General features: G+C 41.6%; 1 protein-coding gene across 1 annotated transcript; it reads right to left on the bottom strand.

Moving 5' to 3' along the window:
• Nucleotides 1–11693: 11693 nt before the first annotated feature.
• LOC139460488 (neuronal acetylcholine receptor subunit alpha-3-like) lies at nucleotides 11694–26199 on the bottom strand. The gene is made up of 6 exons (XM_071241968.1): nucleotides 26148–26199; nucleotides 18729–18862; nucleotides 17678–17722; nucleotides 16160–16269; nucleotides 14309–14841; nucleotides 11694–12109 (listed from the first exon to the last, which is right to left on the bottom strand). Exons 1-6 carry the CDS (start codon nucleotides 26197–26199, stop codon nucleotides 11694–11696), a joined length of 1290 nt encoding a protein of 429 aa, XP_071098069.1.
• Between the last annotated feature and the right edge of the window lie 413 nt (nucleotides 26200–26612).

Here is a 26612-nt window from a genome sequence, read left to right as displayed (position 1 = left end):
TCAATCGAAATATCGATATATCGCTATTGGTAAGCACTTAAAGTCAATTAATCGATTGTTAAATCAGTGTCCGATTAATAGTATCGATTTCAATTAGGAATATCGATAGTTTCGATGGTTTTACAGTTTCAATAAAATACATGCAATGCTGTTCAAATTTGATTTTCTTTTGATCATGAGTGGTAGCAATTTACACATGGTAATGTTAAAGTTTCTCATTCTTAAATCAATAGATTAACGAAAAAACAAATCAGTCATATCTCAAACTTTACTTTTTATTTGTTGTTATGGTTATCACATTCAAAGAAAACATCAGTTCCAAGGTTTAATTCAACTCTAAAATCCATCTCAAACGATACACTGAAAACTATCGATATTTATCGCAATAGTTGCTTGCAATATCAATAGTTATCGCAATAGTTTCTTTCAATATCAATAGTTATCGCAATAGTGATTTCCAGACCAATAGTCACCCCTACTGGAGATCATGGGACTTGCTTCCTGCGGGACACCACAGCAGGCTTTACGTCATCACTTTAGCCACTGGTCGTTGTGCTCAATACTAGCAATGCTCAAGTTACACTGATTATGATAGGAATTACGTGTCACACAGGGGGGTCAATCATTTTACGGTATTTAAATCCCTGGACAGAATGGTCTATAATTTATGTTGATAAAAGCATCACACCAAATTTAAAAAAGTCAATTTGTTATTCCTATATAAAATGTATGATACTGACCAATTCTTTCAAGCAGCTTAGGGTCAGATGACAACTCACACGGGGGAAATAATCTGTCAAATTTACTGTTTGATGATGGGAATCCCTTGCAATTGCAAATTCCAGACAAAATATGTTTGACGATGAACCTTTCATCACAAGGGATACACTTAGGAGGTTCGTCCTCGTCTGTTTTAAGCAGATTTTCGAGAGTAATCCGACTGTGGGTAATACGACATACGGATTCTGAAAGGAAGATGATTTTTTTACAATGGTTTTGTTGTTTAAAATAGGTCACAGCTGTTAACATAGCTCTGGCCCCTGCAGTAAGATTGAATTATTGTCTGGTATTTTTTAGGAACCAGTTTTGGATCCAATGACAGCAACACTTGAAACTTTGCCAGCATCCCTGGACCCGCCTGTAATATGGATCTATGAGAATTATATTTTGTTGGTCATTGGTTATATTCTTGTTGATAAACCAAAGGATATGTTTCAGACTTTTTGAGTTGGGTGAGAGTGAGGTCTACCTCTGGCTTCACCATCTGCCAGGGAGGAGAAGACAGACGTCGGGAGGGTGATATGATATTTAGATCTATTTTAGCAGCAGTGATCTGTGGTTGAATTCTGATTGTATTTGGTGGAACCAGGTTTGACCAATTTCGGAACTGGTTTTCACACAATTATGCAATTGAAAACACGATGATGCCGTGTGTGACTGATGTTAATGCAATTTAGTGATGCATTGCAGTGATGGTTAAAAGCGGCGTTGTTCATCAGCTTCCACATACGGACTGTTCAACGTTTGTTTGTTTTTGTTTGTTTGTTTGTTTGTTTGTTTGTTTGTTGTTTAACGTCGCACTCAACAATATTTCCGCTATATGACGGCTGTCAATGAGTCTGGACAAGACGACCAAGTGATTGATATCATGAGCATCTATCCATATAATTGGGATACGATGACACCTGAGTTGGTTGGTTGGTTGGTTGTTACGCCGCACTCAGCAATATTCCAGCTATATGACGGCGGTTTGTAAATAATGGAGTCTGGACCAGACAATCCAGTGGTTGATATCATGAGCATCGATCCACGCAATTGGGATACGATGATATGCATCAACCAAGTCAGCGAGCCTGACCACCCGATCCCGTTAGTCGCCTCTTACGACAAGCATAGACGCCTCTTACAGCAAGCATGGGTTGCTGAAGACCTATTCTACCCCGGATCTTCACCGAGCGATTCGGTGGGTGAGTGAATGAAGGCGGTTCGTTGAGTGAGTGAGTGAATGCATGTTTGTTTGTTGTTTAACGCCACATTCAGCAATATTCCAGCTATTTGACGGCGGTCTGTAAATAATCGAGTCTGTCGCCTCTTGCGACAAGCATGGGTTGTTGAAGACCTAGTCCACCCCGGACCTTCACGGGTCGAATCAATGTGAGTGGGTGAATGAGTGTGGGTGGATAAGTGAATATGGGTGGGTGGATGGGTAGGTGAGTGATGTATGTGGGTCGGTAGGTGAGTATGAGTTGTTGGATGAGTGAAAGTGGGCGAGTGATTGAGTGAATGTGTGTTGGTGAGTGATTGAGTGAAAGCGGATGGATGAGGGATTGAGTGATAGTGGGTATGTGGGTGGGTGATTGTGGATGGGTGAGTGATTGAGTGAAAATGGGTATGTGGGTGGGTGATTGTGGATAGGTGAGTGATTGAGTGAAAGTGGGTATGTGGGTGGGTGATTGTGGATGGGTGAGTGATTGAGTGAACGTGGGTATGTGGGTGGGTGATTGTGGATGGGTGAGTGATTGAGTGAACGTGGGTATGTGGGTGGGTGATTGTGGATGGGTGAGTGATTGAGTGAACGTGGGTATGTGGGTGGGTGATTGTAGATGGGTGTGTGATTGAGTGAACGTGGGTATGTGGGTGGGTGATTGTGGATGGGTGAGTGAGTGAGTGAAAGTGGGTATGTGGGTGGGTGATTGTGGATGGGTGGGTGATTGTGGATGGGTGAGTGATTGAGTGAACGTGGGTATGTGGGTGGGTGATTGTGGATGGGTGAGTGATTGAGTGAACGTGGGTATGTGGGTGGGTGATTGTGGATGGGTGAGTGATTGAGTGAACGTGGGTATGTGGGTGGGTGATTGTGGATGGGTGTGTGATTGAGTGAACGTGGGTATGTGGGTGGGTGATTGTGGATGGGTGTGTGATTGAGTGAACGTGGGTATGTGGGTGGGTGATTGTGGATGGGTGAGTGAGTGAGTGAAAGTGGGTATGTGGGTGGGTGATTGTGGATGGGTGGGTGATTGTGGATGGGTGAGTGATTGAGTGAACGTGGTTATGTGGGTGGGTGATTGTGGATGGGTGAGTGATTGAGTGAACGTGGGTATGTGGGTGGGTGATTGTGGATGGGTGAGTGATTGAGTGAAAGTGGGTATGTGGGTGGGTGATTGTGGATGGGTGAGTGATTGAATGAACGTGGGTATGTGGGTGGGTGATTGTGGATGGGTGAGTGATTGAATGAACGTGGGTATGTGGGTGGGTGATTGTGGATGGGTGAGTGATTGAATGAACGTGGGTATGTGGGTGGGTGATTGTGGATGGGTGAGTGATTGAATGAACGTGGGTATGTGGGTGGGTGATTGTGGATGGGTGAGTGATTGAATGAACGTGGGTATGTGGGTGGGTGATTGTGGATGGGTGAGTGATTGAATGAACGTGGGTATGTGGGTGGGTGATTGTGGATGGGTGAGGGATTGAGTGAAAGTGGGTATGTGGGTGGGTGATTGTGGATGGGTGAGTGATTGAGTGAAAGTGGGTATGTGGGTGGGTGATTGTGGATGGGTGAGTGAATGTGTGTTGGTGAGGGTGGAAGAGTGAGTGAATGTGGGTGGCTGAGTGAATGTGGGTGGGTTGGTTGGGTGAGTGATTGAGTGCATGTGGCTAGGTGAATGATTGAGAGAATGTGGGTAGGTGGGTGAGTGGTTGAATGAATGTTGGTGGGTGAGAGAATGTGGGTGGGTGGGTGGTTGAGTAATTGAGTGAATAGGGTGGGTGAGTGAATAGGGTGGGTGAGTGATTGAGTGTATGGGTTGGGTGAGTGAATGTGAATAGGTTGGTGGGTGAGTGATGGAGGGAATGTGGGTGGGTGATTGATTGAGTGAAAATGGATGGGTGAGTGATTGAGTGAAAGTGGCTATGTGGGTGAATGTGGATGGGTGATTGAGTCAATGTAGGTGGGTGGTTGAGTGAATGAGAGTGGGTGGGTGGTTGAGTGAATTTGGGTGGGTGGGTGGTTGAGTGAATTTGGGTGGGTGAGGGAATGTAGGGGGGTTGGAGGGTGAGTGATTGAGAGAATTTGGGTGGGTGAGTGAATGTGGGTGGGTGAGCGATTGCGTGATTGTGAGTGGGTGAGCCAATGTGTGTGGTTGGTTGGGTGAGTGAATGTGGGAGGGTCAGTGAATTTGGATTGGTGAGTTAACTTGGGTGGATGAGTGATTGAGTGAATGTGGGTTGTGAGTGAACGTGGGTGGCTGGGTGAGTGATTGAGTGAATGTGGGTTGTGAGTGAACGTGGGTGGCTGGGTGAGTGATTGAGTGAATGTGGGTAAGTGAGTAAGTGGGTGAATGTAGGGTGGGTGAGTGATTGAGTGAACGTGGGTATGTGGGTGGGTGATTGTGGATGGGTGAGTGATTGAGTGAACGTGGGTATGTGGGTGGGTGATTGTGGATGGGTGAGTGATTGAGTGAACGTGGGTATGTGGGTGGGTGATTGTAGATGGGTGTGTGATTGAGTGAACGTGGGTATGTGGGTGGGTGATTGTGGATGGGTGAGTGAGTGAGTGAAAGTGGGTATGTGGGTGGGTGATTGTGGATGGGTGGGTGATTGTGGATGGGTGAGTGATTGAATGAACGTGGGTATGTGGGTGGGTGATTGTGGATGGGTGAGTGAGTGAGTGAAAGTGGGTATGTGGGTGGGTGATTGTGGATGGGTGGGTGATTGTGGATGGGTGAGTGATTGAGTGAACGTGGTTATGTGGGTGGGTGAATGTGGATGGGCGGGTGGGTGAGTGATTGAGTGAATGTGGGTTGTGAGTGAATGTGGATGGGCGGGTGGGCGAGTGATTGAGTGAATGTGGGTTGGTGAGTGAATGTGGATGGGTGAGTGTGAGTGGATGAGCGAATATATGTGGGTGAGTGAGTGAATCCACTAGGGGTTAAGCAATTTGTCCACAGCTATACTGACTCTTGGTAAAAGACCATTATGGCGTCTGTATCTACTGATACATAACAGTACTCAGAGACATACGATTATTTAGAGCAATGTGTACATTTCGAATATCTCTTCCCAACTTTTGAGTCAACATTATTCATAAAAGGTCATTGTTAAATATCTCTCATACAGAATATGTATGTAAAGAATGTGACGTTCATTTACTAGAGGATGAATACCAGATGATGTCTTTTTTTTAATGTAAGAAATATTCATTTGAGAAATACCTTTTTCCTTACTACAGAAATATTTTAAAGGTAATATTACGTTTGCAAATTGATTTAAATCATGTAATATTAATGTACTACGCCTGATAGCTTCATATAGCTGGAATATTGCTGAGTGCGGCGTTAAACAACAAACAAACAAACAGGTTACGGGTGCTTCAATCAATGTCTCGCATGGGAGAAGAGGTTGTGTCTCTGACAGAAACAACAGTCCACCAGGGACGAGGGGAACTCCCGCCCCACCCCCCACAGTCAGACTACCAGCTCCGGGGTCAGGCAGCATGACCGTACTATCTACGGTGGGGCCAGGGCCCATACCAAGACACAAATGCTAAAATGGACCCGTGAAGATCCGGGGTAGAATAGGTCTTCAGCAACCCATGCTTGCCGTAAAAGGCGACTATGCTTGTCGAAAGAGGCGACTAACGGGATCGGGGAGTCAGGCTTGCTGACTTGGTTGATGCATGTTATCGATCCCAATTGCGTGGATCGATGCTCATGATATCAATCACTGGATTGTGTGGTCCAGACTCGATTATTCACAGACCGCCGTCATATAGCTGGAATATTGTTGAGTGCGGCGTTAAACAACAAACAAACAGACAAACCGACGATGGCACTCCTACTGTACAGCTCTTATTTTGAAATATATCTGGGTTGAAGACTACATGAGAGGACTGTTATTTGTGTCTTATGTACTTTCCTTTGACAATGTCGTCCTCACACAGACATGGGTTTAGAAGTTGGACTTTCTAGGATTATCTGTACTGTTATAGACTAGCTGACCGTCTCCGTGGTGTAGTGATAGAGCGTCCACACGGATAGTGGAAGGTCCAGGGTTCGATCCCTGGCCGCGTCATACCAAAAGACGATAAAATATGGTACTTGTTGTTACCCTGCCTGGCGCTCGGCATTAAGGGGATAAAAGAAGGACTGGTGGGCTTGGAGTCAGTATACTGTGTTTGAGTGGGGTATTCATGTTAAACCGCGGCATGGTATCACACTGTGCTGTACTGTACTGCTGTTCGCATATATACCCAGAAGGCAGAACCTATTATGGTAAACAAGCAACTTCCGGAAACGGTGTACAGATGTTCCATGACGATTCAGATCGATGACATCTCATGTTTTTGGGGGGAGATTTTAACTCTCGAACGGTTTGGAGGAAGATGACATTTTGGATTATCTTGAAAGTCGTGATAACTCGTCTTAAAATGGATTTTATTTTGACTTACAGAGATACACTGCTGATAATGTTTGGAATAACTTTGGCCAATGTTTGATGATGTTTGATAAATATTCATATAATGAATGGTCGCTGTTGTAGTGATTCTGATATTGGGGACTTTACATTCATTAGGAGTACAGGCGCAAGCGTACATGACTATGTTATTTCTACCATACATATGATTGACCTCTGTAAGGTCACGTGATGTTATGCAACGTCGGCCTCGGAGAGTAGTTGGATGGGTGACCACGTTCAGCAGCTTGACTCCCTGAGAGTTTCTAGGGCTTCGGTCCTGCCCCACACTGAAGCACATGCACCACATGTGGTGTCTCCTTAGGCAAGTGACTTTGTTAGAAATGTGCCTCTGTTTACCCAGCAGTGAGTGGGTACCCGGTAGGATGTGATGGCAATGTGGCTGTTTACCTTCTAGCGCCTTTAACATAGGGAGTTAACATAGCCACTCGTCATGAGTCGCAATACTTTACAACAGCAATGTCTTTACGTACGCTTCATTCAGTCATGATGATCATTATGATTTTTATTATGCAAATATTTAGATTTAAACGAAGAACTGATAAAGAAGACAAATTTTTGGTATTTTATCTACGGAGAAGTTTTTATTATTGAAAAAAGATGTTAATGTCGTTTTCACAAATATTAATGAAAGTGTCGAGTTTATATGAGAGGCACTCTCCTATGCTGGTGAAGAGGGGAGGTGAAATGGGGTTTCACGTCGCGTCCAAGATTATTGCACTTGCATAGCGCCATGCATGCTCAAGTGTTTGTGTGTGCGGCTGCTTGTCCTAGTTCGGACCTATGCCGATTTATAGTGCTAGCCGTAGGTTAACATGAATACCCCACTCAGACACAGTATACTGACTCCGAGCCGACCAGTCCTTGAGCTCCAAACAGGGTAACAACAAGTACATACATACATGGATAGTCTATGCTGGGATAGTGGTGGTGTGCCATGGATAGTCTATACTGGGAAAATGGTGTGACATGGATAGTCTATACTGGGGTAGTGGTGGTGTGACAGGGATAGTCTATGCTGGGATAGTGGTGGTGTGCCATGGATAGTCTATACTGGGGTAGAGGTGTGACAGGGGTAGTTTTTACTTGGGTAGTGGTGGTGTGACAGGGGTAGTTTATACTTTGGTAGTGAGTGTGTGACAGGGATAGTTTATACTGTGGTAGTGGTGGTGTGACAGGGGATGCTTATACTGGGGTAATGGTGGTGTGACGGGGATAGTTTATACTGTGGTAGTGGTGGTGTGACAGGATTAGTTTATACTGGGGTAGGGGTAGGGGTGTTGTGACAGGGGTAGTTTATACTGGGGTAGTGGTGGTGTGACAGGGGTAGTCTATACTGGGGTAGTGGTGGTGTGACAGGGGTGGTTTATACTGGGGTAGTGGTGGTGTGACAGGGGTAGTTTATACTGGGGTAGTGGTGGTGTGACAGGGGTAGTCTATACTGGGGTAGTGGTGGTGTGACAGGGGTGGTTTATACTGGGGTAGTGGTGGTGTGACAGGATTAGTTTATACTGGGGTAGGGGTGTTGTGACAGGGGTAGTTTATACTGGGGTAGTGGTGGTGTCACAGGGGTGGTTTATACTGGGGTAGTGGTGGTTGTGACAGGGATAGTTTATACTGGGGTAGTGGTGGTGTGACAGGGATAGTTTATACTGGGGTAGTGGTGGTGTGACAGGGATAGTTTATACTGGGGTAGTGGTGGTGTCACAGGGGTGGTTTATACTGGGGTAGTGGTGGTGTGACATTGGTAGTCCATGCTTGGGTAGTGGTGGTGTGACAGGGGTAGTTTATACTTGGGTAGTGGTAGTGTGACAGGGGTAGTTTATACTGGGTTAGTGGTCGTCTGACAGGGACAGTTTATACTTGGGTAGTGGTGGTGTACCATGGATAGTCTATACTTGGGTAGTGGTGGTGTGACAGGGGTAGTTTATACTTGGGTAGTGGTGGTGTGACAGGGACAGTTTATACTGGGGTAGTGGTGGTGTGACAGGGATAGTCTATACTGGGGTAGTGGTGGTGTGACAGGGGTAGTTTATACTCGGGTAGTGGTGGTGTGACAGGGGTAGTCTATACTGGGTTAGTGGTGTTGTGACAGGATAGTTTATACTCGGATAGTGGTTATGTGACAGGGATAGTTTATACTGGGGTAGTGGTGTTGTGACAGGGATAGTTTATACTGGGGTAGTGGTGGTGTGACAGGGATAGTTTATACTGGGGTAGTGGTGGTGTGACAGGGGTAGTTTATACTTGGGTAGTGATACTTTGGCATGATAGTTTATGCTGGGGTAGTGGTGGTGTGACAGGATAATTTATACTGGGGTAGTGGTGGTGTGACAGGATAGTTTATACTGGGGTAGTGGCGTTGTGACCAGGGAAATCTAATTCTGGGGTAGTGGTGGTGTGACAGCGGTAGTGGATGCTGGGGTAGTGGTGGTGTGACAGGGATAGTCTATTCTGTGGTAGTGGTGGTGTGACCAGGAAAATCTATGCTGGGGTAGTGGTGGTGTGACATGGGTAGTCTATGGTGGGGTAGCTAAATCCACCGGATACAGCGTTTGATATGGCTTTTTGAACACTGAATTCTGACACCTTTGTTGTTTTTTTGTTTAACGCCGCACTCGGCCATGTTCCAGCTGATTATAATCGAGTCTGGGACAATGATTGACATTATGAGCATCGATCTATTGCGATACGATGACATGCATCAAACCAAGGCAGCAAGTCTGACCACCCGATCCCGTTAGTCGCCTCCAACTACAAAAAACATAGTTGCTAGCATTGTTTTCTGAGGACCAATTCTAACCCGGATCTTCACAGATCTTCTGCCATCTACTATTTGTGGTGTTTATCTGTAAGTTTTACTCAAAATCCTTCCACTGCGCCTCAAAGTCAGCTGCGTGCAAGAAGCGGTTAACTGGCCAATTTAGCCCTAATTCATATCAAGCTACATGCTATAATGACCATGGACCCGTGAAGATTCCGGGGTAGAATAGGTCTTGAATAACCCATGCTTGCCGTAAAAGGCGACTATGCTTGTCGTAAAAGGCCACTAACGGGATCGGGTGGTCAGACTCGCTGACTTGGTTGACGCATGTCATCGATCCCAATGGCGTGGATCGATGCTCATGATGTCAATCACTGGATTGTCTGGACCCAAATCCCATGACTCAGTTTTGAGCTGACCGATAAATTCCCGATCTGTAACCTTTAATACAATTCATAATTTCGGGTTATGAAAAGATCCATGGAGCCTTGATATGAAAGAAATTCGATTTGCAGAATAAAAAAATCTTGAGACAAGTTATGCATACAGTGTATTGAAAACTAACTATTTAAACACATATGAAATCCACGTTCCAAGATGGGTTACAATGAACACGTATGTTGATACAACTTTCATCCAAGGTTGCCGTTTAATCTTTCAAGTGTTGTGTTGGACTGAGAGAACAGAGACACTGTGAGCTGGCCTGTACATTGTGTGGTTACTATTCAACGCCCACTCAGCAATATTCCAGCGGCGGTCTGTTAATAACAGTGTCAGGACCAAATAATGAGTGAGTGAGTGAGTATGGTTTTACGCCGCTTTTAGCAATATTCCAGCAATATCACGGCGGGGGACATAAGCAGGACCAAACAAACTAGTAGTGGGGCGGTTAAGGCTGGATTTTATCAAAATTGTGAATTTGGGGTTAAATGCACCAAGCTTGGCACTCTTATACATTGAACCATTCCGAACATTTCAGGATATGGATCCACCTCAGCAGCGCCACCTGGTGGTAGAAAATCCATGATGGCCGCTAAAATAGTTAAAATCCCTTAGATATCAATTTATATTCAATACATCATAATAATTTAGTCAATTTTAGTAATTTATGCAAAATTATTTGAAACAACGTTGCATATAATTCAAATCTAAGATAAAGCACCCACTGGTGGCGAAGAAAATCCAAGATGGCCGCCAAAATGACTTCGTGTCAAATGTTTATGACATCAACGATCTCTGCAATTGGTGACGATGACATCATCTACACAACTGTATCAAATGACGCCTTGTGACCCTGATCGTCGGTAGTGCATACATCGACTTGACGATATTGCAATTTGTGTTACAAATAAAAACGAAAAGAAACTATTTCTGAATGTTCTCAATCGTGTATGGTTATGATATAATACGCAAAGGTTCACATCACACGCCACAAAAACAAATTCTCATCAAACCTAACCAGATACACAATTTCTAGATTATATCACAGTGTGGAGTTGCGTCCCTTGCGCACGCCAGAAACCTATAATTGTGGGTTCCAATACCGGTTCGCCCCGATTATGTTTCTAGGTTTATCAGTGCCATACCCGTGCTCGTGGGTTTCACCAAAGTGGTAAACGTCTGAGACCTACATCACTTCGGAATTTGCTCCCACATTAAGCTGACACGCTATGATATAACTGGAATACAATTCACAGTGTCGTTAAACACAAATCACTCACTAGATCAAAGTCAAGGTTGGAAGCGCATGTAACAGACAAATATGACATCAATACAACTGCCATTGAACACTGCAAAGTCACATAACAGTAACGTTCGGCTTTATATGTGTCTATGTTAACCTGGGCCTTGTTCATCAAATCGATCTTAGCGCTACGATCTTAGCGCTACGATCTTACCGCTACGATCTTACCGCTACGTAAGCCTATGTTAAAGTATTGGACTTACGATCACCTAAGCACTAAGTGAGTGAGTGAGTGAGTATGGTTTTACGCCACTTTTACCAATATTCCAGCAATATCACGGCGGGCGACACCAGAAATGGGCTTCACACATTGTACCCATGTAGGGAATCGAACCCAGGTCTTCGGAGTGACGAGTAAACGCTTTAACCACTGGGCCACCCGCCGGCCTCCTAAGCGCTAGGATTTGGTTGGTTGGTTTGTTGTTTTACGCCGCACTCAGCAATATTCCAGCTATATGACGGCGGTCTGTAAATAATCTAGCCTGGACCAGACAATCCAGTGATTGACATCATGAGCATCGATCCACGCCATTGGGATCGATGACATGCATCAACCAAGTCAGCGAGCCTGACCACCCGATCCCGTTAGTGGCCTTTTACGACAAGCATAGTCGCCTTTTACGGCAAGCATGGGTTGCTGAAGACCTATTCTACCCAGGATCTTCACGGGTCCCTAAGCGCTAAGATAACTTTAAGGAATAGGGCCCCGGCTGTCTAGTACTGGGCGCCGATAACGGACAACACCAGGATGGAGAGGATGCCAATGGCCATCAAAAATACCCAGAAGCAGAAAGAGTCAATCATCAGGGACACGTCTTCCCAGGTCATGACCAGGTCCTCGGGGTCATCTGTGAAGACGGAGGACACTGTGTCCCATCCCTTGGGTATCTTGGATTCGCTCAAGCAGGTGGTGTCTGGGGGCTTGGACACCAAGACGTTATTGTTGCATGGCTTCGTGCGAGGCTTGAATTTGTGTGCCTCCCAGAACAGTACGCGTGCAATGCACTTGGAGAAGCAAACTACCCATGGAGGAATAGGGCAGGAGGATTCGCGGAAGTAGATGACCTGTGAGAACACGCTGATCACAGTGCCGAGAGTGCTCAGAATCAGGACCGCAGACACATACACCTCTGGAAAAGACAAGACGTGCGAGTGATAACTGCAGGTATAATCTGACAGGCATTTGATAAAACTTGGGAGAGTTTAGTCTAAAACGTTTAAGCTTACTAATGACACTCGGCTTTATCTGTCACATCTTAATCCAAATCTAAGCTCTGATGGACACATGATATCTGAAGCAGCTTCCAGCGTAACACTGGCATCATCTGTTTCAGGAACCGCAGCCACACACCAATTTTGGGATTATTGTGTTTCCTATCATTAGATTATACTTGGTGGTAGACGAGGATGTGTTGACTGACGTGGAGACATAGGACACTCGCCTAGTACAGACGTGTAGACTGACGTGGAGACATAGGACACTCCCAAGTACAGATGTATAGACTGACGTGGAGACATAGGACACTCACCTAGTACAAATGTATAGACTGACGTGGAGACATAGGACACTCACCATGTACAGAGGTATAAACTGACGTGAAGACATAGGACACTCACCATGTACAGATGTATAGACTGACGTGGAGACATAGGACACTCACCTAGTACAGACGTGTAGACTGACGTGGAGACATAGGACACTCCCAAGTACAGATGTATAGACTGACGTGGAGACATAGGACACTCACCTAGTACAAATGTATAGACTGACGTGGAGACATAGGACACTCACCATGTACAGAGGTATAAACTGACGTGAAGACATAGGACACTCACCATGTACAGATGTATAGACTGACATGGAGACATAGGACACTCACCTAGTACAGATGTATAGACTGACATGGAGACATAGGACACTCACCTAGTACAGATGTATAGACTGACGTGGAGACATAGGACACTCACCATGTACAGATGTATAGACTGACATGGAGACAAACAACACTCACCTAGTACAGATGTATAAACTGACGTGAAGACATAGGACACTCACTTAGTACAGATGTATAGACTGACGTGGAGACATAGGACACTCACCTAGTACAGATGTATGGACTGACATGGAGACAAACAACACTCACCTAGTACAGATGTATAGACTGACGTGGAGACACAGGACACTCCAAAGTACAGATGTATAGACTGACGTGGAGACATAGGACACTCACCTAGTACAGATGTATAGACTGACGTGGAGACAAACAACACTCACCTAGTACAGATGTATAGACTGACGTGGAGACATAGGACACTCGCCTAGTACAGATGTGTAGACTGACATGGAGACATAGGACACTCACCTAGTACAGATGTATAGACTGACGTGGAGACATAGGACACTCACCTAGTACAGATGTAAAGACTGACGTGGAGACATAGGACACTCACCTAGTACAGATGTGTAGACTGACGTGGAGACATAGGACACTCACCTAGTACAGATGTAAAGACTGACGTGGAGACATAGGACACTCACCTAGTACAGATGTGTAGACTGACGTGGAGACATAGGACACTCACCTAGCACAGATGTGTAGACTGACGTGGAGACATAGGACACTCCCAAGTACAGATGTGTAGACTGACATGGAGACATAGGACACTCACCTAGCACAGATGTGTAGACTGACATGGAGACATAGGACACTCACCTAGTACAGATGTGTAGACTGACATGGAGACATAGGACACTCACCTAGCACAGATGTGTAGACTGACATGGAGACATAGGACACTCACCTAGTACAAATGTGTAGACTGACATGGAGACATAGGACACTCACCTAGCACAGATGTGTAGACTGACATGGAGACATAGGACACTCACCTAGTACAAATGTGTAGACTGACATGGAGACATAGGACACTCACCTAGTACAGATGTATAGACTGACATGGAGACATAGGACACTCACCTAGTACAAATGTATAGACTGACATGGAGACATAGGACACTCCAAAGTACAGATGTGTAGACTGACATGGAGACATAGGACACTCGCCTAGTACAGATGTATAGACTGACGTGGAGACAAACAACACTCACCTAGTACAGATGTATAGACTGACGTGGAGACAAACAACACTCACCTAGTACAGATGTATAGACTGACGTGGAGACATAGGACACTCACCTAGTACAGATGTATAGACTGACGTGGAGACATAGGACACTCACCTAGTACAGATGTGTAGACTGACGTGGAGACATAGGACACTCACCTAGTACAGATGTGTAGACTGACGTGGAGACATAGGACACTCACCTAGTACAGATGTATACACCGAAGTAGAGGGCACAGCATCTGCCATGATTGTGAGTATAACAGTGTATGCCAGGAGAACCGTCAGACTGAAGCCCATCTTCTCTCCAGACTTTGGGGACAGTTTGAAAACGAAGGCTACAAGGATGCTGTTGATGAGCACGGGTAGAATCAGATTGAGCCCGTGGTAACTGGGAAGACGCCTCATGGTCACTTGAAGCTTAATGCGTGCATAGCCGTCTCCGTCATGGAGGAACACTGAGCGGGACGAGGCGCGATCCAACATCTCCCACAGGCCATCTTTCTGGTAGAAGTCCGTCACCATCCCAGCACCCCTCACTGTCAAGTTGACCTCCCCCAGGGTGTAGCCGAAGCTGGTGATTTCAATGGAGCACGTGTGTGTGTCGAAGGGGAAGAAGGTGGGGTCCATGTCACATGCAGTTGTGATGATCCTCGGAGGAGTCCAGCGGACCAGACCATGTTCTGTCACCCGCATGGGAATAGACTTGTCCTCGATTGGAGACAGGTCGTCCACACTGAGCAGCACGGCAACAGAACACAGCAAAAAAGAAATCAACGAATACCAACCTTAGCCAAATAATAACATGTTTAGTCGATGGTCCTGTACAAATACCAGCAGGAGGATAGTGGTCACACAAGAATATATTTATTGAAAATTCGTGTTTAAACAAGCTTCTTTAACATGTGTTATGTTTCTGGGTTTGTCAGCATCATAACGGTGCTCGAGACTACCACCTTAATGGTAAATGTCAGAGATCAACATCGTTTCGGGCTTTCGTCACACATTTAGATGGAGAATCGATGCCATGTAGTTTCGTTAGTGTCATCTAGTTTTGTGTCTGATGGATATTCTGGGAAGCAAAAGAGAGTCTTAGTGTCATCTAGTTTTGTGTCTGATGGATATCGCGGGGACGAAAGGGAGACTTAGTGTCATCTAGTTTTGTGTCTGATGGATATCCTGGGGACGAAAGGGAGTCAGTGTCATCTAGTTTTGTGTCTGATAGATATCCTGGGGAGCGACAGGGAGTCTTAGTGTCATCTAGTTTTGTGTCTGATGGATATCCTGGGGAGCGACAGGGAGCCTTAGTGTCATCTAGTTTTGTGTCTGATGGATATCCCGGGGACGAAAGGGAGTCTTAGTGTCATCTAGTTTTGTGTCTGATGGATATCGCGGGGACGAAAGGGAGTCTTAGTGTCATCTAGTTTTGTGTCTGATGGATATCCTGGGGAGCAATAGGGAGACTTAGTGTCATCTATTTTTGTGTCTGATAGATATCCTGGGGAGCAATAGGGAGACTTAGTGTCATCTAGTTTTGTGTCTGATGGATATCCCGGGGACGAAAGGGAGTCTTAGTGTCATCTAGTTTTGTGTCTGTTGGATATCCTGGGGACGAAAGGGAGATTTTGTGTCATCTAGTTTTGTGTCTGTTGGATATCCTGGGGAACAAAAGGGAATCTTAGTGTCATCTAGTTTTGTGTCTGATATATAACCCGGGTAGCGTTCGAGAGAATGTTTATCATCTGGTGTTGTGTCTCGTGGACAAGATTGTTTGTTACAAGACACTAAACAACTCTCTGTGGCTTTTTTATAAAGACAACGTGATCTCTCTGTTATGTCAACTTCCATAATTTCCAATCGTTCATAATACGATTATAATTGTTAGATATTCAACTTCGTATTTGTAAATGCATGTGTAATCGAGGCCCGTAGGAGCGTTTCTCAGAGTGTGTGTGGAGGTGTGTGTGTGTGGGGTGGGGTGGTGGTGGTGGTGGTTGGAGATGCTTCTCCGGGCCTGTAATCGCACAAAGTTCAATGATTATAGTAATTATTACGCATTATCAACGACGAGGACGGGATACCAGATGTGATGGGAGTCAGTGTGTATGTCAGTGACGTTGTTGTAGGAGGCTGGTGTCCATGACAGCCGGGGATCCTCCCACACCTGCAACAATGCACGGACACGACAAGGTCTATATTGGATAACGATTGGATATCATGCATAATATCAAACATGAAACTTCACTCTCGAATAGTGATAACACCGGTGTCCGCGAAAAGGTGTACGTATCCTGCCCCACCGCTGGCACCCATCACATATGCATGAATCGTGTCGTGAACTAAGCAAGTGATCGAACAAGATTTTGTCAAGAAGATCAGTGAGTGAGTGAGTGAGTTTGGTTTTACGCCGCTTTTAGCAATATTCCAGCAATATCACGGCGGAGAACACCAGAAATGAGCTTCACACATTGTGAACCCGGGTCTTCGGCGTGACGAGCGAACGCTTTAACCACTAGGCTACCCGACCGCCCCTCGATATTTTATGAATGTACTGTGAAAACAGTTGACACACGAGGGGAGGACTGGTTTCTTGTTGCTGTTGCTGTTGCTGTTGTTTATTTGTTGTTTAACGCCGCACTCAGCAATATTCCAGCTATATAACGGAGGTCTGTAAATGATAGAGTCTGGACAAGACAATCCAGTGATTGATATCATGAGACTTTCATCGAAATGGACAATGATGATTCATATTGGTTAACATTACCCCCAGAAATGGCATTATAGACGGAGATTTAGGACGTTTGTTCAGAAAGAAATTGGCCTTGGCATTATATAAAGGTAATTTGCGAAAATCCGTTCGAAAAAGATCCATGGCATCATGGCAATATTGACATTATAACTAGCGGTATTATAACAGGTTGGCATTGTAACCAGGTTGGCATTATAACCAGGTTGGCATTGTAACCAGGTTGGCATTATAACCAGGTTAGCATTGTAACCAGGTTGGCATTATAACCAGGTTGGCATTGTGACCAGGTTGGCATTATAACCAGGTTGGCATTGTGACCAGGTTGGCATTATAAAAAAAACACATTTCAAACCATTTCAGCATACATGTTTACCTTTAATTAAGTAGACATTTTACTATTTTAAAACTGCAACCAGTACATAAACAGTTATATGTTTGAAAATGGGACTTTGCAGAATGTCCAAATGTCTGATGCCATGCATCTCGGTAATAAATATCAATTAAAGCTCATGAATTCTATTTCTATGGTCCTTGTTTTAAAATATATAAAAGAAATCAAAATGTGATTTTTCACCCATAAGGTCCCTTATTACATAGTTGATCATATATACTGAACCAAAGTAAAAACAAATTATGGTTACCACCGTTAATTTAAATCCTTCTTTGGACATTAATGATTAAAATTTACTTTCTCTGATACATTTGTCCGTTGTATATCATATATGGGATTACTTTTAAAAATGTGAAGTTTTTAATTTGACTCAGTATATGTCAATGCGATTCATGGCGCATGTCTCGTCTATGTTCTGTACGTGACACTTACCAGCGTGAACCATCCGGCAAAGGACATCTGCTGATCTTGTATATTCTAAGGAAAAAAGGAAGAGTGAGTGAGTGAGTTGGTTTTAACGCCGATTTGAACAATATTCAATTCATATGTGAGGGAAAGCCCGAAGTGATGCAGGCCTCAGATGTTTGGTGAAACCCATGAGCTCTGGTATGGTGCTGAATCACTCAACATATTTGGAGCGAACCGTGATTCGAACCATCCAAAAGAGGCTCCTGGCGTGTCCAAGGGACGCAAATCTGTCCTGCAAATCTGAGTTGGTTGGTTGGTTTGTTGGTTTACGCCGCACTCAGCAATATTCCAGCTATATGACGGCGGTTTGTAAATAATCGAGTCTGGACCAGACAATCCAGTGGTTGATATCATGAGCATCGATCTACGCAATTGGGATACGATGATATGCATCAACCAAGGCAGCGAGCCTGACCACCCGATCCCGTTAGTTACCTCTTAAGCCAAGCATAGTCGCCTTTTACGACAAGCATGGGTTGCTGAGACGACTGCGGAACTATGGAAGAAACCAAATTGATCGCCACAGGTCTATAGACGCGATTCATTGTTGGTATGACGTACCACAAGCCAATAGAAGCCATTCATTGTTGGTATGACGTACCACAGGCCAATTGACGTGATTCATTGTTGGTATGACGTACCACAGGCCAATAGAAACCATTCATTGTTGGTATGACGTACCACAAGCCAATAGAAGCCATTCATTGTTGGTATGACGTACCACAGGCCAATTGACGTGATTCATTGTTGGTATGACGTACCACAGGCCAATAGAAGCCATTCATTGTTGGTATGACGTACCACAGGCCAATTGACGTGATTCATTGTTGGTATGACGTACCACAGGCCAATAGAAGCCATTCACTGTTGGTATGACGTACCACAGGCCAATAGAAGCCATTCATTGTTGGTATGACGTACCACGGGCTGACATATTCCTTAAAAATTTATACATGCACTAAACCAGGGACACGTTGAATCGTAGTTGTAAACTTAAGAACAGCAGTTGGTTTACCATGTTTTGAATGGAGAGCAAGTTGTATGCGATCTCGACCGATGTAACAGGCGTAGGGCGAACATAGGTGCTGTAGTTGGTCAGTAGATCCTTCCTCAAGAGTGTCTCGCCCTCAATGCTGAACGATGACGAACCTTTAGCAACGGAAAAATAGTGATTATTTTTCAGAGTGAGCGAGTTTAACTCAGTTCAACACCACTTTTACAGTATTCCACTAGTCAACAGCGTGTCAGCTTAATTTGGGAGGAAAGCCAAAAGCGACGCAGGTCTCAGACGTTTTCCACTTCAGTGAAACCCACGAGCACGTGTATGGTGCTGACAAACCTAAAAACATATTCGGGGCGAGCCGGGATTCGAACCAACGACCATAGGCGTGCCCAAAGGAGGAAGCAATTCTGCCCCATAGTTTTCAGAATAATGTGTTGTTTAGTTTATATACTTACATCTGTACATCAATGTTTTATGACATAGTATCATTATGTGCAGCGTAATTCCTCGTGAAGAATGTGTAGTATGTATTTACAAGTGTGCTAAAGTGTGTCATTGTACAGTGAAGAATGTGAAGTATATATTTACAAGTGTACAATGGTGTTTTATTGTACAGTGAAGAATGTGAAGTATATATTTACAAGTGTGCTACAGTGTTTCATTGTACAGTGAAGAATGTGAAGTATATATTTACAATTGTGCTACAATGTGTCATGGTACAGTGAAGAATGTGAAGTATATATTTACAAGTGTACAATGGTGTTTCATTGTACAGTGAAGTATGTGAAGTATATATTTACAAGTGTGCTACAGTGTTTCATTGTACAGTGAAGTATGTGAAGTATATATATACAAGTGTGCTACAGTGTGTCATGGTACAGTGAAGAATGTGAAGTATATATTTACAAGTGTGCCACAGTGTGTCATGGTACAGTGAAGTATGTGAAGTATATATTTACAAGTGTGCTACAGTGTTTCACGGTACAATGAAGAATGTGAAGTATATATATACAAGTGTGCTACAGTGTGTCATGGTACAGTGAAGAATGTGAAGTATATATTTACAAGTGTGCAATGGTGTTTTATTGTACAGTGAAGAATGTGAAGTATATATTTACAAGTGTACAATGGTGTTTTATTGTACAGTGAAGAATGTGAAGTATATATTTACAAGTGTGCTACAGTGTGTCATAGTACAGTGAAGAATGTGAAGTATGTATTTACAATTGTACTACAGTGTTTCATGGTACAGTGAAGAATGTGAAGTATATATTTACAAGTGTGCTACAGTGTGTCATGGTACAGTGAAGAATGTGAAGTATATATTTACAAGTGTACAATGGTGTTTTATTGTACAGTGAAGAATGTGAAGTATATATTTACAAGTGTACAATGGTGTTTTATTGTACAGTGAAGAATGTGAAGTATATATTTACAAGTGTACAATGGTGTTTTATTGTACAGTGAAGAATGTGAAGTATATATTTACAAGTGTACAATGGTGTTTTATTGTACAGTGAAGAATGTGAAGTATATATTTACAAGTGTGCTACAATGTGTCATGGTACAGTGAAGAATGTGAAGTATGTATTTACAAGTGTACAATGGTGTTTTATTGTACAGTGAAGAATGTGAAGTATATATTTACAAGTGTGCTACAATGTGTCATTGTACAGTGAAGAATGTGAAGTATATATTTACAAGTGTGCTACAGTGTGTCATTGTACAGTGAAGAATGTGAAGTATATATTTACAAGTGTGCTACAGTGTGTCATAGTACAGTGTCGAATGTGTAGTATGTATTTACAAGCGTACATTAGTGTGTCATGGTACGAAAAGACGTTAAAAGATGGTTAAAAAATTGTTGTTACCGTGCCTGATGCTTAGCACTAAAGGGGTAAAACAAGGAATGGTCGTCTCGGAGTCGATATACTGTGTGGGGTAATCATGTTAAACACAAACGCACACTGAAAACACCCACACGCAAGCACACACAAGTGTACGGCAGTGTTATATACTAACAAGTGTACGACAGTACTATCATATGTTTACAAATGTACGACAGTGTTATATACTAACAAGTGTACGACAGTGTTTTATACTTACAAGTGTTCGACACTGATATATACTAACAAGTGTACGACAGTGTTATATACTTACAAGTGTACGACAGTGTTATATACTAACAAGTGTACGACAGTGTTATATACTAACAAGTGTACGACAGTGTTATATACTAACAAGTGTACGACAGTGTTATATACTAACAAGTGTACGGCAGTGTTATATACTTACAAGTGTACGACAGTGTTATATACTAACAAGTGTACGGCAGTGTTATATACTAACAAGTGTACGACAGTACTATCATATGTTTACAAGTGTACGACAGTGTTATATACTAACAAGTGTACGACAGTGTTATATACTAACAAGTGTACGACAGTACTATCATATGTTTACAAATGTACGACAGTGTTATACACTAACAAGTGTACGACAGTGTTTTATACTTACAAGTGTTCGACACTGATATATACTTACAAGTGTACGACAGTGTTATATACTTGCAAGTTTACGACACTGGTATATACTTACAAGTGTACGACAGTGTTATATACTAACAAGTGTACGACAGTGTTATATACTAACAAGTGTACGACAGTGTTATATACTTACAAGTGTACGACAGTGTTATATACTTACAAGTGTACGACAGTGTTATATACTAACAAGTGAACGACACTGTTATATACTAACAAGTGAACGACAGTTCTATCATATGTTTACAAGTGTACGACAGTGTTATATACTAACAAATGTACGACAGTTCTATCATATGTTTACAAGTGTCCGACAGTGTTATATACTAACAAGTGTACGACAGTGTTATATACTTACAAGTGTACGACAGTGTTATATACTAAAAGGTGTACGACAGTGTTATATACTAACAAGTGTACGACAGTACTATCATATGTTTACAAGTGTACGGCAGTGTTATATACTAACAAGTGTACGACAGTGTTATATACTTACAAGTGGACGACAGTACTATCATATGTTTACAAGTGTACGACAGTGTTATATACTAACAAGTGTACGACAGTGTTATATACTAACAAGTGTACGACAGTTCTATCATATGTTTACAAGTGTACGACAGTGGTATATACTAACAAGTGTACGACAGTGTTATATACTAACAAATGTACGACAGTGTTATATACTTACAAGTGTACGACACTGTTATATACTTAAAAGTGTACGGCAGTGTTATATACTAACAAGTGTACGGCAGTACTATCATATGTTTACACGTGAACGACAGTGTTATATACTAACAAGTGTACGACAGTGTTATATACTAACAAGTGTACGACACTGTTATAAACTAACAAGTGTACGACAGTGTTATATACTAACAAGTGTACGACAGTGCTATATACTAACAAGTATACGACAGTGTTACATGCTAACAGGTGTACGACAGTGTTATATACTAACAAGTGTACGACAGTTCTATCATATGTTTACAAGTGGACGACAGTGTTATATACTAACGTGAGTACGACAGTACTAACATATGTTTACAAGTGTACGACTGTGTTATATACTTACAAGTTTACGCGCTTGTTACATACAAACAAGTGTACGACAGTCCTATCATATGTTTACAACTGTATGACAGTGTTATATAATACTTGTTAGTATATAACACTGGCGTACACTTGTCTGTATATAACACTGTCGTACACTTGCAAACAAATGATAGCACTGTCGTACACGTGTTGGTATATAACACTGTCGTACACTTGTAAGTATATAACACTGTCGTGCACTTGTCAGTTAACAACACTGTCGTACACTTGTAAACATATGATAGCACTGTCATACACTTGTTAGTATATATTACTGTCGTACACTTGTTAGTATATAACACTGTCGTACACTTGTTAGTAAACAACACTGTCGTACACTTGTTAGTATATAACACTGTCGTAAACTTGTAAGTGTATACCACTGTCGTACACTTGTAAGTATATAACACTGACATACACTTGTTAGTATATAACACTGTCGTACACTTGTTAGTGTACAACACTGTCGTACACTTGTAAACTTAAAATATATAATACTTGTAAGTATATAACACTGTCGTACACTTGTAAGTATATAACACTGTCGTACACTTGTAAACATATGATAGAACTGACGTACACTTGTTAGTATATAACACTGTCGTACACTTGTTAGTATATAACAGTGTCGTACACTTGTAAACATATGACAGAACTGTCGTACGATTATTGATATATAACACTGCCGTACACCTGTTAGTATGATAGCACTGCCGTACACTATTAAGTGTATACCACTGTCGAACACTTGTTAATATATAACACAGTCGTACACTTGTTAGTATATAACACTGTCGTACACTTGTTAGTATATAACACTGTCGTAAACTTGTTAGTATATACCACTGTTGTACACTTGTTATATACAAGTGTACGGCAGTGTTATATACTCACAGGTGCACGACAGTCCTAATATATATCTACAAGCGTATAACGATGTTATCATATGTTTACAAGTGTACAGTCTTATATACTAACAAGTGTACGACAGTGTTATATACTAACACGTGCTCGACAGTGCTATCATATGTTTACAAGTGCACGACTGTGTTATATACTAACAAGTGTACGACACTGTTATATACTCACAAGTGTGTTATACTTACAAGTGTACGACGATGTTATATACTAACAAGTGTACGACACTGTTATATACTCACAAGTGTGTTATACTTACAAGTGTACGACGATGTTATATACTACCAAGTGTACGACACTGTTATATACTCACAAGTGTGTTATACTTACAAGTGTACGACGGTGTTATATACTAACAAGTGTACAACAGTGTTATATACTAACAAGTGTACAACAGTGTTATATACTAACAAGTGTACAACAGTGTTATATACTTACATGTGTACAACAGTGTTATATACTAACAAGTGTACAACAGTGTTATATACTAACATGTGTACAACAGTGTTGTATACTAACAAGTGTACAACAGTGTTGTATACTAACAAGTGTACAACAGTGTTATATACTAACAAGTGTACAACAGTGTTATATACTAACAACTGTACAACAGTGTTATATACTAACAAGTGTACAACAGTGTTATATACTAACATGTGTACAACAGTGTTGTATACTAACAAGTGTACAACAGTGTTATATACTAACAAGTGTACAACAGTGTTATATACTAACAAGTGTACAACAGTGTTATATACTAACAAGTGTACAACAGTGTTATATACTAACAAGTGTACAACAGTGTTATATACTAACATGTGTACAACAGTGTTATATACTAACATGTGTACAACAGTGTTATATACTAACATGTGTACAACAGTGTTATATACTAACAAGTGTACAACAGTGTTATATACTAACAAGTGTACAACAGTGTTATATACTTACATGTGTACAACAGTGTTATATACTAACAAGTGTACAACAGTGTTATATACTAACAAGTGTACAACAGTGTTATATACTAACATGTGTACAACAGTGTTGTATACTAACAAGTGTACAACAGTGTTATATACTAACAAGTGTACAACAGTGTTATATACTAACAAGTGTACAACAGTGTTATATACTAACAAGTGTACAACAATGTTATATACTAACAAGTGTACAACAGTGTTATATACTAACATGTGTACAACAGTGTTATATACTAACAAGTGTACAACAGTGTTATATACTAACAAGTGTACAACAGTGTTATATACTAACAAGTGTACAACAGTGTTATATACTAACATGTGTACAACAGTGTTGTATACTAACAAGTGTACAACAGTGTTATATACTAACAAGTGTACAACAGTGTTATATACTAACAAGTGTACAACAGTGTTATATACTAACAAGTGTACAACAGTGTTATATACTAACAAGTGTACAACAGTGTTATATACTAACAAGTGTACAACAGTGTTATATACTAACATGTGTACAACAGTGTTATATACTAACAAGTGTACAACAGTGTTATATACTAACAAGTGTACAACAGTGTTATATACTAACAAGTGTACAACAGTGTTATATACTTACATGTGTACAACAGTGTTTTATACTAACAAGTGTACAACAGTGTTATATACTAACAAGTGTGCAACAGTGTTATATACTAACATGTGTACAACAGTGTTGTATACTAACAAGTGTACAACAGTGTTATATACTAACAAGTGTACAACAGTGTTATATACTAACATGTGTACAACAGTGTTGTATACTAACAAGTGTACAACAGTGTTGTATACTAACAAGTGTACAACAGTGTTATATACTAACAAGTGTACAACAGTGTTATATACTAACAAGTGTACAACAGTGTTATATACTAACATGTGTACAACAGTGTTATATACTAACATGTGTACAACAGTGTTATATACTAACATGTGTACAACAGTGTTATATACTAACATGTGTACAACAGTGTTATATACTAACATGTGTACAACAGTGTTGTATACTAACATGTGTACAACAGTGTTATATACTAACATGTGTACAACAGTGTTATATACTAACATGTGTACAACAGTGTTATATACTTACATGTGTGCAACAGTGCTAGCACATACTTACATGTGTAGGACAGTGTTATATACTAACAAATGTACCACAGTGTTATATACTTACAAGTGTACGACAGTGCTATCAAATATCTACAAGTGTACAACAGTGCTAACATGTATTTACAACTTACAACAGTGCTAGCATATATTTACAACTTATAACAGTGCTAGCATATATTTACAAGTGTAGAACAGTTCTAGCATATATTTACAAGTGTACAACAGTGCTAGCATATATTTACAAGTGTACAACAGTGCTAGCATATATTTGCAACTTACAACAGTGCTAGCATATATTTACAACTTACAACAGTGCTAGCATATATTTACATGTGTACAACAGTGCTAGCATATATTTGCAACTTACAACAGTGCTAGCATATATTTACAACTTTCAGCAGTGCTAGTATATGTTTACAAGCGTACAACAGTGCTAGCATATATTTACAACTTACAACAGTGCTAGCATATATTTACAAGTGTACAACAGTGCTAGCATATATTTACAAGTTTTCAACAGTGCTAGTATATGTTTACAACTTACAACAGTGTTATATACTTACAAGTGTACGACAGTGCTATCAAATATCTACAAGTGTACGACGGTGCTATCAAATATCTACAAGTGTACGACAGTTCTATCAAATATCTACAAGTGTACAACAGTGCTAGCATTTATTTACAAGTGTGCAACAGTGCTAGCATATATTTACAAGTATACAACAGTGTTATATACTTACAAGTGTACAACACGCTCAAGATGAGCAGGACGCTTGTCTTCAATGTTGCCATGTCTGTCCAGAGACAATATGGTTCTGTATTCGTCCTACTTCTCTGTGAACAGTCAACAGGGAATTCGCTCTGAAACACGTAACTTCATTCGCATTAATCTTACTTATCCGTTACCCTTTCCACTACAGGTAGAAAATACTGTCAGAGCGAGGCAATATATATCCGTATGCAACCCAACATTATTACGGCTGTTCCCTTCATAATCTGGTTTAATCTCTGAAGCAGATTTATGTGTTTGTAACTGACCACCATGACGAAATGCAGCATTACTAACGAATTTCTATTGTTGATAAATACCCATGCCTGCTTAAGCCGAAATATCGCATTTGTGTGATTATGATAAATCGTTTTGATATAAGGTTGATTGCGAAATTCGCCTCTTTGTCGTTGGCATTGAGCTTTGTGTCCTTGTT

Source organism: Haliotis cracherodii, unplaced genomic scaffold (genome assembly GCF_022045235.1).
Source record: "Haliotis cracherodii isolate W230 unplaced genomic scaffold, xgHalCrac1.p SCAF_14, whole genome shotgun sequence".
Lineage (NCBI taxonomy): Eukaryota > Metazoa > Mollusca > Gastropoda > Lepetellida > Haliotidae > Haliotis > Haliotis cracherodii.
This window is presented reverse-complemented; position numbering and strand designations above follow the sequence as displayed.

Excerpts from the sequence above, each read along its gene's own strand:
- LOC139460488 (XM_071241968.1), bottom strand. The coding sequence starts at position 26,199 with ATGGCAACATTGAAGACAAGCGTCCTGCTCATCTTGAGCGTGTTGTAC. Across the intron at positions 16,270-17,677 it reads TTGCCGGATGGTTCACGCTG|GTGTGGGAGGATCCCCGGCT; the intron begins GTAAGTGTCACG and ends GCATTGTTGCAG. Across the intron at positions 14,842-16,159 it reads GTCCTCGTCGTTGATAATGC|TGTGGACGACCTGTCTCCAA; the intron begins GTAATAATTACT and ends CGTGCTGCTCAG.